Source organism: Megalobrama amblycephala, linkage group LG17, assembly GCF_018812025.1.
Source record: "Megalobrama amblycephala isolate DHTTF-2021 linkage group LG17, ASM1881202v1, whole genome shotgun sequence".
In the NCBI taxonomy this organism is placed as follows: Eukaryota; Metazoa; Chordata; class Actinopteri; order Cypriniformes; family Xenocyprididae; genus Megalobrama; species Megalobrama amblycephala.
The window spans coordinates 6,541,340-6,557,650 of record NC_063060.1 but is presented as its reverse complement, the minus strand read 5'-3'; the positions used below and the strand labels follow the sequence as shown (position 1 = coordinate 6,557,650).

Sequence of the window (16,311 nt, the reverse complement as noted above, 5' to 3'; positions counted from 1 at the left end):
CGTTTAATAACAAAGCTAGCCTATGTGGAGATGGACTCTTGAGTGCGTGGGTCATACAGAAAGACGATGTTGGTGAGAAAGAGGCATTTTTCCAAACCCTAGTGAGCCACCTTGCTGTCTACTGCATCTACTACTCCATCGTTGAAAAAACAGCATATGCTGGTTAGGTATGTTTTGAAGAATGGAAGCTATTTTGATCTGGTTTATGCTGGTCCTTAGCTGGCCATGAGCTGGTTTAAGCTGGTCAAGTGCTGGTCCTAAGCAATTAGCTCCAGCTCAGGACCAGCATAAACCAGCTCATGACCAGCTAAGAACCAGCATAAACCAGCTCATACCAGCTTCAAGGCTTCAAAACATACCTAACCAGCATATGCTGTTTTTTTCAACAGGGTTAATAGATTCCCAGGGAATGCATGAACTGATAAAATGCATACCTTAAATGCAATGCAAGTTGCTTCGAATAAAAGTGCCTGCCAAATGCATACTTGTGAACTCCGTCTGCCATCTTGGATGAAACTGCTTTAAAACTCAATTGACCAAAGATTTTCTCTCGTCGTTTTCTCTCTTTCTTATGAAGTCTGAAGTTAGGACTGAGGTAAAGCATTCCTCTGGCTCAAACAGTAGAGAATGGAGCCAGCAATACCAAGGTCATGGGTTTGATTCCCAGGGAATGCATGAACTAATAACATGTATATACCCTAAATGCAATACAAGTCGCTTCAGGTAAGCGACTTGTATTGCCATCTTGGGCAAAATTGTCCTAGAATTTGACATGGCGGAATAATTTTGCTGCCTACTGTTTTAAACAGCTTACAATGCTGTCTAGGTAGGCATCTCTAGGGTTTGGAACAGAGCCAGGGAGTCTTTCGGTGTAGATTTGATTATGCTACCCTTTTAGTATTCTCATTTAAGGACACAATGACTTAAAGACACAGGGTTTTCACTTTGACAGTTCCCGGGTACATGACTGGAAACACGCAATCCATTATCCATGTTGATGATCTAGAACTTTTGAAAGGACCTCCATGACTAAAAATCCAAACAAATAAATACAAAAAGGAGAGGAAATATATTATGATGGTTATGATAAATAAAATGATTGGTTATTTCACAGTCACACACCCAATAACATAACTGGCTTCAAATCACATGACATTTCTTGACTTTGTAGACTTTTTAGACCTTCAAATAATGTGATTCCTCTTCTCTGGCATTTCCGTTTGCTCTCCTTCAGACTCCAGGAGAAACAAAATGTGAAACAGCATCTTCAAGTAGAAGAATCCAAGAGTCCTCAGGACAGAGTCTCTCGTTCTGTCTCTAATCGTGTCTTTCTAGAAAACAGCGGGTGTATTTACTTCAGTTCTGTGATCCATGTTGCGTGTTACATTTTGTGTAAAAAATTCACTGTACAAAAAGGAAGAAATCAAACAAAAAGACAAAAAACTTGGAATCCACTGTGTTCATAAGTTCTCAGAGAGTCCTCTGATGAAACTCACAGAGCTACACAGAACACAGAAATTCATGTGGTTGGTTGAGGCCATGAAAGTCATTTGACCAAAGTTTTCTCTCTCTCCGTCTCTCTCTCTCTCTCTTGTAAAGTCTGAATTCAGGGCTGAGGTAATACTGAGGCAAATGCCTCAGCTCACTCGACAGAGACACAGAAAGTCAGAAATACAACGATTTCCAAGCATACCAAAGAAAAATCTTGTTTTCTGTCCATACATTTTGGTCAAAGTGATGCATCAGAGCAAATGGCGTACTGCAAATCTTGCAAAGCGAACCATCAAACGGGGCCCCGCCCACAAGAAGTGATGTCACACACAAGCGTTTGTAATGGAAAAAGTATCGCAGATGGAGACAGACAGTTAATGTTATTTTGTGTCCCTATATATGATCTGCTTCTCTTTATTTTCCCATTTAATATGCAGAAATATTTTCAATTTATCATTCTGTATATCAGTGTTATACTCAAGTCCAGACAAGACCAGACTCAAGTCCATAACCATATCCAAGTCAAAGACTATATTTTCAGGAGAATTGGGACTCTGCCTCAAATTAAGTGGTCTTGATTAGTCATAAATATATGGTCTTGGACTCGGACTTGAGTCAGAATTGTATCTAAGTCTGCTCTTGTCCAGACTCGAATACTACAACACTGCTATTTATGTTATTTATAAAGTGTAAATTTGATGGGCTACAACAAGTTACATTTTTGAACAAATTAGTCATGTAAAAGGGAGAGAAGCTATTCTGTAGTGAAGGTTCTGTTCCAAATCTTTCCTTATGACCAGCTGTCCAAATCTGCTCTTACAGCATTTTCGTATCGACCAGAATCAGACTAGACTGACCACCGTTTACTGAGTCATTACTCCAAAGAACTGTAGGGTTCTTGGTTGTATTTGGAGTGAACAATTGTCCCAATTGCCAAACTTACAAATCTGCTGAACCTGCTAAAGAAAGTCTAGGTGTGAACAGATTCAGAGATAGATAGTCTTCAAGATGGCTATGGTTCTTTCCTCCATCTGATAAAGGGGCAATAAAGTTTGATATGCCGCACTTGTAGTCAGTCAGCAAGAATGAAAGCTACTGGGAAAAGCATGTCTCTGCCTACATTTTTGTGTAATCGTGAGTGATAAAGAGAGAGAAGAAGAGAAAGAGGTATTTCCAGTTAAAATGGCCACTCTTCAGTGAGGTCAGTGAGGTCCATTTTGGCTCATCCTCACGCAAGCAGTTCCAGAAAAAAGAGCAAAAGGAGAACAAGCAGGTGAGAAAAGACAGACAGAGAGAGAGAGAGAGACACAGTGAGCTGCAGTGGTTGGCCAGGTTGCGCTCTGTAGTCCACGTGAGGTTTCAGCCGCTTACGTTTCTACAATTTCCAGCTCCTCGCATCTTTGTTTCTCTTCGTTCACTGACCTGTCGGTGTCCGATCGTTCCCTCCCTTCCCGAGCAGGTGGCTGAAGTCCGCCAGGTCGATGAGCCCCCGGGACCCATGGAGCACGGAGCGCGTCAGTCCCGCGGGATGCTGCGAGGCCGGGGTGTAGTGGTGGCCCGTTGGAGGTATGCCATGACTGCTGAAGATGTAGCCTTCGTGGGTCCAGCGAAGAGGCTCTCCGCTGTACTCGATCTGGGTGCTGGGGGCCGACACCACTCTCCGCCGGTCGGGGGAGTCTTGGGGAGTCATAGGGTAGTTGTATTCGCCTGCTGACTTGCGAAGAAGAGTGCCTGGGCGTATTCCCTGATCCCGGTACTTGGAGAGGGAGACGTAGCGTTGGCGGTCGATGCCGGTTTCTATGGCTTCCTCATGGCGTCGACCAGTTCCTTGCAGGAGTTTAGAGCTGAGAAACAAGGTGGATGGTGGAGGTGGGCACTGGGTACCCACCGAGCTCAAGAAGGTCTGACTTTGGTCCCAACTGGATCCAGAATCAGACAGGCGTAGCCCACGTTTCTGCTGCAGGGGAGTTTGCTCGGGTGTGGGAAGTAGACCTGGATCCAAGTCGCCTGCTTTGACCCAACCATTGGGCATGACGAAGAGCGTCTCACCTTGTGAGCGCGGCCGGTCCGTGCCGCTGTGCCGGGATACACTCATCACGGAGCCGCTCCTGCTTTGTCCCATCATGCAACGCTCTTTCTCGCTCTTCCGCTGACTACTGGATGATGGAGTATTGCTGTGTGAACGGTGACGGTGTTTCTGGCCCATAATCCAGCACACTGCCAGGCCCGAGAGCGCCGCCCCAGTGGAGAATGCAGAGACTGCAGCAACAACCAGCAGGTTCAAAGTAACAAGACTTTCAGGCTCATCCATAAAACTCTCACGCAACAGACCTGCAAGAGAGACAGAAAAATACATTACAGTTCTAACTTGTGTGCACAAGTTGTTTGTGTTTCAGCGACTTGAAGGGCAAAAATCAGCTTTAGGACTTCTAAAAAAGACTATAACGTCTACAACTATTGATAAAATTAAGCTCAGGAGGACCAACCGTTTAAAAATTGTCACTTGAATGACTTACAAAAGCATCAAAGAGGCTTCTCATGACTTATGAAGCTGTGTGCTATTGATCTATTGAGTTTCTGTACATTACAGCCCCAGCAATCGATCAGAAAACAAGAGACTGTTGCCTACAGTCTCTCCTTATTTGGTAGACTAGATATAATGTGTGTTTTAGTAGACAGACAGGGTCGCTCTTTACATGAGATGGCATTCAACCTTATAAACCTTGCACTTAAAAGTCCTGCCTTGAGAGCATTGAACATTCAAACACTGCATGTCAAACACTGACCATAGGTAACCCGTGCAATTCAGCTTTACTCTGAAAGCGCAAGTAGATGTAAGAAATATTATAACTAGGTACGTTTGGAAAGATTGTTTGGAAAATTCAAAGAACACAGCAATTTTTGGAGTTGATGACTCATGCTTTAAATACTTTCGAATCGCTCCTCTTTGAATTGGCATTTGTATAGCACTGGCTTTCTCTTTCTCTCTTTTAACAGCATTTCTTGTACTCTTTCTTCTGCTCTTCCCTGTGAGCTGTCCTTGGTTTTAACCTCTATTTTCTCAGTCTACTTCTCTTCCTCTATTATCTCTTTTCTTGGCTTTCTTCTCACTGACTATCTCTCCTCTAGCAGTGCCGTTTATGTGTGGGCTGTTAGCTGTCTCAGAAATGAGAAGCTGTCAGACTCTGTGTTTATACCTCAGTATCCAAACTAGTAAATGTCTTGACAGTAAGAGGAATTTTAAAAGAAAAGTTCACCCAAATAGGAAAATTCTGTCATCATTTACTCACCCTCATGTCAGTCCAAAAGATTTTCTATCTATTGTAGGCCGCAAAAGGAGATGGATATGTTTGGAATGACATAAAGGGGAGTACTGTAAATGATCATTTTTGGGTGAACTGATCATTGTTGGGTGGCCCACTCGTTCAATTTATGAACAAATAGTGTGTGCAGCCCTTCAAAGAATACTATGGTACTGCCACCATGGTAGTGTCCACAACAGTACACTACATACACTCTTTGAAAGAGCACATGCATAGACAATGACACTTACACAAAGGCATATAAACACACATGCATACACACCCAGACTCCCAAACTCTGATCTCTTCTTCTAGTATTTTCTCTCTCCCATTACCTTTATGTGTTCTGCCATTAAAAATGTTCTAGTCTCAGCTGGGAATCTCAGCTCTCATTGCGTTTGTGCATTGTAACAGCAGGAGTCTGCTGCACACAACAGACTCAACAATTGAACCCTTTTTCTCAATATTTTGTTTCCTTGAACATTCCTTTGAACATTCTTAAAGACTGAAATGCTTCTACAAGATTGCTAGTAATGTGTGTGTCCTCAAGGGTGTAACAATCATTTCAATGAGAGAGAATGAAATCTCCTGACCATTGACAGTTTTCTCTTATCTTTTTCTTCTTTGTCTTAGTCCAAGGTTGTCAAACTCATTTTAGATTGAACCTTGTATGGGCTAACTTTTTATTTATGTCTTGGTGGTAAATGCTGTTCTTTTGAACTTTCTATTCATCAAAGAATCCTAAAAAGATGTATCACGGTTTCCACCAAAATATTAAGCAGCTGTATTCAACATTGATAATAAGAAGAAATGTTTCTAGAGCAGCAAATCAGCGTATTAGAATGATTTCTGAAGGATCATGTGACACTGAAGATGCTGAAAATTCTGCTTTGCCATCACAGGAATAAATTATATTTATAATGTATTAAAAAAGAAAACAGCTATTTAAAATATTTCACAATATTACTGTTTTTTACTGTCTTTTTGATCAAATAAATGCAGTCTTGGTGAGCAAAAGAGACTTCTTTCAAAAACATCTTACTGACTCCAAACTTTTGAAAACTTCAAAACTCCAAACTTTTACTGGCTACTGTGTATATGCAGCTACTGTTTATACACTAAATTAGTATATTTCAGCAATACTGACAAAACAAAGAGAAAAAAACTCAATGCTCTTGGCTGGATAAACTATATGTCTAATTTTTTATGTATTTGCCTGCTTCTGGCAAACTTTGACATGCTGCATCAAACGGGGATTTCTAACACACACTGAACAAACTGTTTTTTTTTTTTCTGTTCTGATCTTTTTTGGCATTCAGTGTCTCACTCATGTCAGGCTGTTTAAAATATGACTGAACGTCTATGCGATGGATGGAGAGAGTGAGGACAGGCTTTTGATGTAGACGAGAGGACGGCTGACCGGCAGCCTGGAGCCATTTCAACAGGGGTCATATCTGAAAACCAAATCATATCACATATTTTACAGATGTGTCTCTATGGTTGGATTTTCACTTATATTGTGAATGTGCCTAAATTTCTCTTCAATTATCAACTCAATTAGCTCCCTTTTTGCCTCTTGATGTTGAGGTTGATTTTGTTTCTTCATGTTAATTCCGTTGCTCCCTTTCCTCTGTCTGTAAATGTGTCCTTCAGCCTCCAGCTTTATGCTGAATGTTAATTTAAAGTGAGTAAACATTGCACACGAGGACTATACTTATTGTACATTGATTCTGAGGTTCAGACGCCTGGCTCTCTGGCTACATTCACACCCCTTTTCCACCAGACTGGTTCATGTTCTGGAGCCAGAGCCTGTTCTCGACTGAATTAGGCCCCTTTTCGAACAAGAGCCTGTCGAGAACCGGTCGTGTGTTTCACCAGACTTGAGGAATGAAAGGTGATGTAACACTACTATGTGTTGTTTACCTGACTATAACAGTCTAAAAAAACATTGTGCATCCCGGTGTTTGCGCAGGCAGTGCTGCAATTCTGTTTTGCTGTTCACAGTACCGAGAGTGATATTTGACAGCACTAATATTTAGATATAGAGAGAAATATAGTGCAATGTCATTACGTTGGGCAACATTTCTCTGCCCCCCCACTCGCTGGCTCTGTTTGAGACCAGCAAGGTTTAGAGCTGGAGTTGAACCGATCTTTATATAAGGCATGATGAGGGTATGATCACAGTCAACTCTCTTTGATAACTCACAATAGCCTTGAGTTATTCCAGCTGTAAAGACCATCATTCCCAGGCTGGTTTATGACGGTTAATGCAAGTAAACTTATAAAACAATGCAAATGCACATGAAATTACTAAAATAAACTAAACTAAAATGAAACTGAAAATAGAAAAATAATTTTTTAAATATTAATAAATACTATAATAGCATATAAATAATACTAAAATAACACTGCACACCAGCCCACCATCTTGACCGGCGCCATCACTGTAATTTCTTTTAGAATGCAATTTTAATAACCTAAAATATATTAATATATTATGAAAGACTAAATGGAATATTTGTACTTTTAAAAATACACAGGGCTATTTAAAAATAGTTGTGTAATAACAGTACGAGCGTAAGAAGCGGTTATGTAATACGTAGGGCAGACCAGGGCTAGTTGTCACAAATGCTATAACTCATGTTATCTCAGGGTTTTGAGTCCAATTGCAAAAAAAGACCTTGTTTTGCTGAATTTTGTTGTCAAAGTTGTCACATTTATATGCTGTAATTTACTAATTACAATTTCAAATAATGCTGTTTCATACTGTAAATTGCTTTGTTTAAATTCTTAACTGTTAAAAATAAACCAAAAGATTTTTAATGGCAGATTCCCATTGTGACAACTTCCCCCATATAGTGTGACAACATGCCCCGGTAGCCCTGCTAATGCTTCTATTCCATTTGTTCTCAAACAGGAGGTTGGGGCCCAGCACATATCAACCCGAATTCACTCTCAAAAATTCAGTTGTCTCTCATACAGACTCCAGGAAGTTACTTCAAGAAGTCAAAGAATGTGGCAAGAACTGTGCAAACATTAGCAATCCAAACAAGACACCCATATTCTGCTGCTGTTCTCCATTTTTATCTTGGGACTATCTCACAGAGACACATTCCTTGAACGCAGTAGCGTACTAAGCCAGTGAACTTTATTCTGATTCATTCTGTCCTCTCCCTCTCCTATATGACTCAGCTATACGGCTGCAGCAATATATAACCTCGTCTGTCTGAGCAGTCTGTTATGTTCAAGTGCTCTTAAGGAAGAGACTTGAGAACCTCACTGCCGTTCCACGTTCTGCTAAATCTGAACTTTGGAGCATATTTAAGCGGTTAAAACTTCAGAGATTGACAGAGAGTATTTCATACGCTGCCAGCTTTGCAAAATGCCATTTAGAGCGGATTTACAGTGAACCTAAGCTTCTGAATGTTTAAAAAAATATAAACCATCTTTTGTCTTTTTAACAATGTAAACAGTGTCACAAACTCACCCATGCACTCAGACACCTCAAACTTTAAAGAAACTAATTAATTTCTAAAAAGAAAAGACTCAAGGCTCATTTTCTCTCTCATTATCTTCCTTCATCTCCAACCTGTGACTTTCTTGTGACTTTGACTGCTTAAGCAAAACTTTCGAACCAGACCAGACCGGATCTTCTCAGTATTGTTGAGGAGAATTGTTGTAGAGAATTCTCTTGGGGACGCTAAAGGGCACATCCTAAACAGGTTCACAAACTCACCGTCACAGTCTCCGAGATGTGAGGTGTTTCCATATTCAACGTCCTGCACAAAAGGTAATCTGCAAAACAGGAGAAAACGGATTTGAACATAAACCGCAAATTTACAGATTAGATACACGACATGCATTCTATGCAAGTAAGTGAATGCAAATGCTTCTAGTTATGCAAACTCAATTTCATGCATCATTGCATTCAGAAATGTGTCTGAACACAATTCAAAACACATTCAACAGTCAGTTTTCTTTTTCAGGTCAACAACTGTCATGGCAGACAGAAGATTTACTAGGCAAGTTAGCCCAGTATAACTTGCAAGCACTGTGGTGCTATCAAAACTTTAACACATCTGCACTGGCTATATATATGTTTGACCAGCCAATGGCAGACAAGCAGAGTGTTCCAGAAACCTGTGTAAAACCATTTCTGTTTGTTGACGGTAGTGTACAGAAATTTGAGGGTAACTCTATCGCCCCCTTGAGTTGAGGTTTGGATGCATGTTAGGTATGTACAATGAGGCAGAATGCTTGCAACGCTTTTGCCAAGCATTTATATTTGTGTAGAGCAATAGTTCCCAAACTGGGGTATACGCGTACCCCTGGGGGTGCACAAACAAAATACTGATATATAGCCCACATTAATAAAAACATTAAAACAGAGCATGATGCAAGATTAATGTAAAAATAGCCCACTGCAAACACCCTTGTAATTCGCTTAAACCTTTTCGAACTTTTTGAATTATTATTTTAAATGTGCCATAGAATTGAAAATTGAATTTACCTTGGCATAGTTGAATAACAAGAGTTCAGTACATGGAAAAGACATACAGTGAGTCTCAAACCCCATTGATTCCTCCTTCTTATATAAATCTCATTTGTTTAAAAGACCTTCGAAGAACAGGCGAATCTCAACATAACACTGTGCCGCAACAGTCGGGATCATTAATATGTACGCCCCCAATATTTGCATATGCCAGCCCATGTTCAAGGCATTAGACAAGCCAGTATTAACGTCTGGATCTGTGCACAGCTGAATTGTCAGACTTTATGCAGGTAAGCAAGCAAGGACAATAGTGAAAAATAGCAGATGGGGCAATAATAACTGACATGATCCATGATAACATGATATTTTTAGTGATATTTGTAAATTGTCTTTCTAAATGTTTCATTAGCATGTTGCTAATGTACTGTTAAATGTGGTTAAAGTTACCATCGTTTATTACTGTATTCATGGAGGTCAGAGTCATGTCGTTATTTTCATTATTAAACACTTGCAGTCTGTATAATTCATAAACAACTTCATTCTTTATAAATCTCTCCAACAGTGTGTAATGTTAGCTTTAGCCCGTTAGCCACACATATGCTACTAACAAACTCATTCAGAATCAAATGCAAACATCCAAATAAATACTATACTTACATAATCGGGTATGCTGCATGATGAACACTTTGTAAAGATCCATTTTGAGGGTTATATTAGCTGTGTGAACTTTGTTTATGCAATGTATTATAGAGTCGCGAGCTCAGGGGCGGGGAGCGTGAGCATTTAAAGGGGAAGCACGCTGAATCGGTGCATATTTAATTATGCCCCAAAATAGGCAGTTAAAAAAATGAATTAAAAAAAATCTATGGGGTATTTTGAGCTGAAACTTCACAGACACATTCAGGGGACACCTTAGACTTATATTACATCTTGTGAAAAATTGTTCTATGGCACCTTTAAGTTTAAGTGGTGTGTGTAAGGAATTGGAAGCAAGCAGAGTACGGCTGTTTCTAAAGCACGTTGTGCCATCTAGTTAAAAACTAAGACCAGAATTGATTCAAGAGAGAATCACGATACATTTGGAAAATATCAAAATCGATCCAGAATCATTGTATTGCGAATTGAGAATCAGTTTTATTGTCCCAGCCCTATAAATACATGGCATCCAATCAAATTACCTCACCTTTTGCACAGCAGGCATTTGATTGCAAAGGTTGCGTGCAGAGTGTGCTGCCTTAAAAATCGTGCTACATTAATGCCAATCAATGTACCTTTGTAAAAGTGGGGTTTTAGTACTTACTATCATAAGCAACAAATATACACACAGACTGTGCATAGAGATCGATTTAAGAATGAAACTCTCTTTTATACAAAAAACATACTGCGTGAGTTCTTCTTGTTTTTACACAGTATTGTCAGTATTGTTTGCTCTATTTTGCAACAAAATAATAGTTCCATTCAAAGCCACAGCAGAAATGTTTTGAACATATCTGCAGCTTTGAACGAATCGGTAGAGTCAATGATTCAATGACCCATACATCCACTTGATTTGTTACTTGTAACGTCTGTCAGACGGTTTGTAGTCTGCCCAGGTGAAGTAAAAACCGAGAGGCGAGAAGGAAAACCAGAGGACCAAAACTGGTATTCCCACGAGTCATTATGGATATGTTTGCACAAGCACGCTCTTCATATACATGTAAAATAGTGGATATAAAACAGGAAAACAAACACTCTGATAAACGCTACATACCTCCTACTGGTGGTTTTAGTCCCATATTAAAGTATGATTTTGTTTTTACCATTTTTCACATTTCTCTATTGAACATTTTTTATTAAAAACATTATCTTATAACCCTATTTATGCCAATGTAATTGCAAATCCAGATCTAAACAGCATTAGACAAGGTGTAAATACATCTAAATGCAGCTTGTGCCACTGCAGTGCAAAGATGGCTTTTGTTGATATTGAATTTATTTGATTAAAATTATTGATCTTGTTTTATTTATTTATTTTATTAATAATTAAATTAATGGATTTTTAAGAATTTGACATAAAACATGACATTTAATAGGGTTAGAAAAACTTTGCCTTTATAATGGTAAAAAATGCACCTGAAAATCAATTTAAGGGGGAAAATATTGTCCCTTAATGGAAAAGGTGTGACTGCAGTCTAAGCGGAAGAGAGAGGGTACGCAGAAGGATGTTAAATGCCTCAGGGGGTACGCCACTCTAAAATGTTTGGGAACCACTGGTGTAGATGATGTTCCTGGTTTCAATCTAACCTGGTGCCTGGCCGCAGGAGTGAGCAGGTACTTCCTCTGGTCCAGCCGCAGTATGGATCTCTGGACGCAATGCAGTTTCTACACAAACACACACACAATGTTATGTCAATGTTATTACAGAGAACAATACCAATCTCCTCTATAATGAATACAAGAAACAAAACCAGAAAACAGAAATCATGATTTATAGAGATTTACAAAGACCGAATGAACACAGAGAGAGACAGAAAGAGACTGACAGGACTGCATTCTCATTTTCTGATTCTTGTATCTGTCTCTCCAGCTCCTCAAGGTTAAAGTTTCACTTCTCTAAAGACAGAACAGGATATTTACACTGCTCGGCCAAATAAAAAATTCACTAGTTGGATTTAAAGAGTCTATGACTGGATCATTATTGCAGTGATTATTATGTTTCTAGCATGTTATATGTCTGGGAACGGTTCTTTTAACCCTAATTGATGGAGTGCGTAGCTTTTCATTTCTTAAACAACCATGTAGGAAGACGTATCAAGGCCATATTCCAGGATGATAAAGCCAAGATTCATCAGGTTCAAACTGTGAGAGAATGTTTGGGGGGGGAGCATGAAGAATCATTTTCACACATGAATTGGCACCTCTGAGTCCAGACCTTAAATTCAGTCTTTGGGATGTGCTGGAGGAGACTTTACAGAGTGCTCACCTCTTGCATTGTCAATACAAGATCTTGACCAAAAATTAATATACCTATTGATGGAAATAAATGTTGTGATTTTTTTCCATCAAGAGGTGCATCCGTTTTTGGTCAAGATCTGGACTCAGAGGTGCCAATTCATGTGTGAAAATGATTCTTCATGTTCCCCCCCAAACATTCTTTCACAATCTGAGTCTGATGAATCTTGGCTTTGTCATCCTGGAATATGGCCATGATACGTCTTCCTACATGGTTGTTTAAGAAATGAAAAGCTACACAAATAACGACCCAATAAGAATTTGCCTATTTAAATCCAAACAGCGACTGTTTTATTGGCAAGGCAGTGTATATTTATACAACAGTTAGTTCTGGTCCTCAAATCTGATTGGCTGAGAGGTCTTTCCAGCCATGCAATATTCTATGCTTATACTGCATATATATATAAAAAAAAAAAAAACTAAGTGAGTTGATTTAGATTATGAATCGCAATTGATGCATTTAATTAATCTTAAAGTGTTCATGCATCAGCTTTGGCTCTTTTAATAGCCATATACACAATTATCATTTCACAATTATTATGATTTGATACTTTAATCTATATTAAACGACACAATGCATTCTTAATTAAATGCATTTATTTATGTGAGTCTGTGCATGGAGGGAAATGAGGTTTGTGCCACCCATGCCAACATGGGATGCTGGTGCAAGAGTCATTTGAGCGAGCACATGGTGCTGCAGACGTACAAAGTAGATTTTAGAGACTTGAATTGGTGTAGATGGTACGTCCTGCAAGATGAGAGAGCATCAGCAGACTCAATCAAAGCCTCTACCATTTATCACGGCTGAATTACACCAGAGCTTTACTGCTACACAGGAAGAAACCATTCCAAATGTGCCGTACGGGAGACGGGCCAGAAGAACCGTGTGTGTGTTGTCTGAAGGAAATTGTAAAAGCTGGGTCACAGTAATTTCAAAGCCGCTGATGAAGCAGTGTGCGTTTGGGTGGCACAATTTACTTTAAGATGGAAAACCAGAGCGTGTTTGCAAATGTGAGTGTGTTTAATCAGTGTACAGATTGAAGGTGTGTCTGTGTGTTCTTACTTCATGCATCTGGAGTGCAGTTGGCAGCGTGCGACAGGCACTCTCACCACACAGGAGTGGAAGGCCAGCAGGAGCGTGTGACTGGGTTTGTCCAGGGTCAGAGAGAGAGGCTGCCGCGCCTGTACAGAGTCATCGCCGCACCTACACACACGCACATTAAAACCATCAATACAACCACTCCTGTACTTTTACAACTAAACACATCCTAGAACACGGATACATACGCTCATTAAAACCCAACAACTTCACATCAGTGTCTCCATGAGTCATGAGGCCATTAACATACAGTATGACCACCCGTACTCAGCAGCTTGGCGGAGACATTCAGACTCATGCGAAGAGGTTAGCTAATTATCACAGAAGTCATTTACTAGGGCTGTGACGAGATCGCGTGCTACGCGAGATTCAAATGTGTCGAGGTGAAAAGCTATCTCGCGATATTGCCATGACGGACTGTGAGGGTGAAATTAGGATAGAATATGCCACCGCTACGTTTACAATACGTAGTGCAATCGTTTTGCAATCGTTTTGCTTTTTATAGAAATAACAATTTAATTTAGTTGGGGAATGGTCGCTTCAATCGCATCCAGCTCATCCAACACGAGCTGCAAAATCGTGCAGCAGGAATCAGAGGTTAACTGATCATGTGACAAGAGTAAGCGATGAGATAACTGACAAGACTATGGATGAGAATTCGTTGCACATAGCCTAGCGTATGACAAATGTGTTATCTTGTAGAAGGCGTGCTCAGCACCACCGCTCCCTATTCACTGAGTACACGTGATCGTGAAATTGACAGTGAAATGCAAGCGCGCATTCAAAAACTATTTCAATACCCTGCATTTTGAAAGCAAATCCCTGATGCATGCAAATATCTCCCAATATGAAAGCTATCTTAGGCTGGGCTGTGTAGTTTTAACCATCTCTCGGCTCTGTATCATGCTTGAAGAAAAATGTGGTCTCTATTTGATGACTTTGATTATGGTTGCGCTTATTGTTTGCACTTAAAGGATTAGTCCACTTTTAAATAAACTTTTCCTGATAAATTTACTCACCCCCATGTCATCCAAGATGTCCGTGTCTTTCTTTCTTCAGTAGAAAAGAAATTAAAGTTTTTGATGAAAACATTCCAGGATTATTCTCCTTATAGTGGACTTCAACGGGCACCAAACAGTTGAAGGTCAAAATTAGTTTCACTGCAGCTTCAAATTGTTGTACACGATCCCAGATGAGAAATAAGGGTCTTATCCAGAGAAACCATCGCTCATTTTCTGAACAAAATGTGAAAATTATATAAGTTTTAACCATAAATGCTCATCTTGAACTAGCTCTCTTTTTCTTCTCTTCTATTAGAATTCTGGCAGTGTAGACACTGCTAAGCGTATTACTGCCCTCCACAGGTCAAAGTTTGAACTAATTTTTATATGCAATATCCTAGTTCAATAGTATATAACAATTAGTTGACCTGTGGAGGGCAGTATTACTCTTAGCAGTGTCTACACTGCCAGACTTCTAATAGAGGAGAAGAAGAGAGCTAGTTCAAGATGAGCATTTATGGTTAAAACTTATAATTTTCGATTTTTTTTCAGAAAATGAGTGATGGTTTCTCTGGATAAGACCCTTATTTCTCATCTGGGATCGTGTTGAACAATTTGAAGCTGCAGTGAAACTCATTTTGACCTTCAACTGTTTGGTGCCCATTGAAGTCTACTATATGGAAAAAAAATCCTGGAATGTTTTCATCAAAAACTTTAATTTCTTTTCGACTGAAGAAAGAAAGACATGGACATCTTGAAAAATTCAAATTCAACTGTAGTACCTACTCAGTATGCGATTTTAGATGCATGGAACGACTTGTAATTCAGTAAATTCCACTTTCTATCATTTTTTTTTTTGAACAATTTTATTTATCAAATTATCACACGTTTCAACAACATTTTACATTTTACATTATAACTAGAAAAAATAAAGGAAGAAATTAAACTACTAATAATAGTCCAAAAAAAAAAACATATTTGTCTATATACTCTCAATGTCCATCAATTCCACAAAGAAGTCACCATCTAGACTCTCCAAAAAGTCATAGAACACTTTCCAGATGGACCAAAAGGTATAAAGTTTGTTTTTCAGAAAATAGGTAATCTTTTCTAAAGCAAGGTGTGAGGTCATCCCCTTTATCCATTGAGACACGCCAGGACTTTCTTCTTTTTTCCAAGTACACGCTATTACATGTTTAGCTTCTAGGAAACAAAGAATTAACAATAATCTTTCATGTTTAATGATTTTAAAATTCAGAGGGCAAATATGCAATATACACAGCTTTGGATCAAGAGGAGTTCTTCTACTAATGATTTGGCTTATGATATTCAATATTTTAACCCAAAGGCAATTCACTTTCTATCATTTAAATTCAAATTCCAATTCAACTTCCTGTGTGGTGTGGCCAATTCAAATTTCAACTCATGAACTGAAATTTGGCAAGTTCCTAAATTCTGAAATTTGTCCAACTTTCCTGATCCAATTCCCGCTTGCTCTCTCTTTCTCTTCTCTCTTTCTACTGTCTGTGACTATAAAAAGTGGCAAACAGCCCAAAAAAATACACACTAAAAGAGATTAAGTCAGAGTTGGTTTGTTTCCAACACACATTAACTGTCAAGCTGCTAATAAAGCATTAAATTACTACAACATCTTTGATTAAATTACGACACCGGCGTCTCAGAGAAACTCCTCAACAGTAGGTCCACAGATATCAGACACGTAATCTAAACACTGATAAATAGCTCGAAGATGTATTACAGGAAGTTGTGTGAGAGTATTGGATGTCATCCAGAGAACACCTGAGGCAAGACAGAAGGTCAAGCAGACACAGTGATCTCTTTGTTTCAGGTGTGTGTGTGTGTGTGTTTCTCAGCGAGTGCTGCATCCTGCTGGGAACCTTATCTCAACCGCCACACAACTCGCCTTCATCTCCC

The 16,311-nt window shown here is 39.4% G+C and overlaps 1 protein-coding gene across 7 annotated transcripts in view; it reads right to left on the bottom strand.

Annotated features, from left to right (window-relative positions):
- Nucleotides 1–1,889: 1,889 nt before the first annotated feature.
- The window catches only part of sema6ba (sema domain, transmembrane domain (TM), and cytoplasmic domain, (semaphorin) 6Ba), a 184,781-nt gene continuing 170,359 nt past the window's right edge, over nt 1,890–16,311 (bottom strand). For all 7 annotated transcript variants that reach the window (XM_048162487.1, XM_048162484.1, XM_048162485.1 and 4 more), the window contains 4 exons: nt 13,340–13,480; nt 11,569–11,646; nt 8,530–8,588; nt 1,890–3,822 (listed from right to left, as the gene is read on the bottom strand). In XM_048162487.1, the coding sequence (XP_048018444.1) occupies nt 2,906–3,822; nt 8,530–8,588; nt 11,569–11,646; nt 13,340–13,480 (1,195 nt within the window). In that variant the 3' untranslated portion in view covers nt 1,890–2,905. The remainder of the gene's footprint in view (nt 3,823–8,529; nt 8,589–11,568; nt 11,647–13,339; nt 13,481–16,311) is intronic.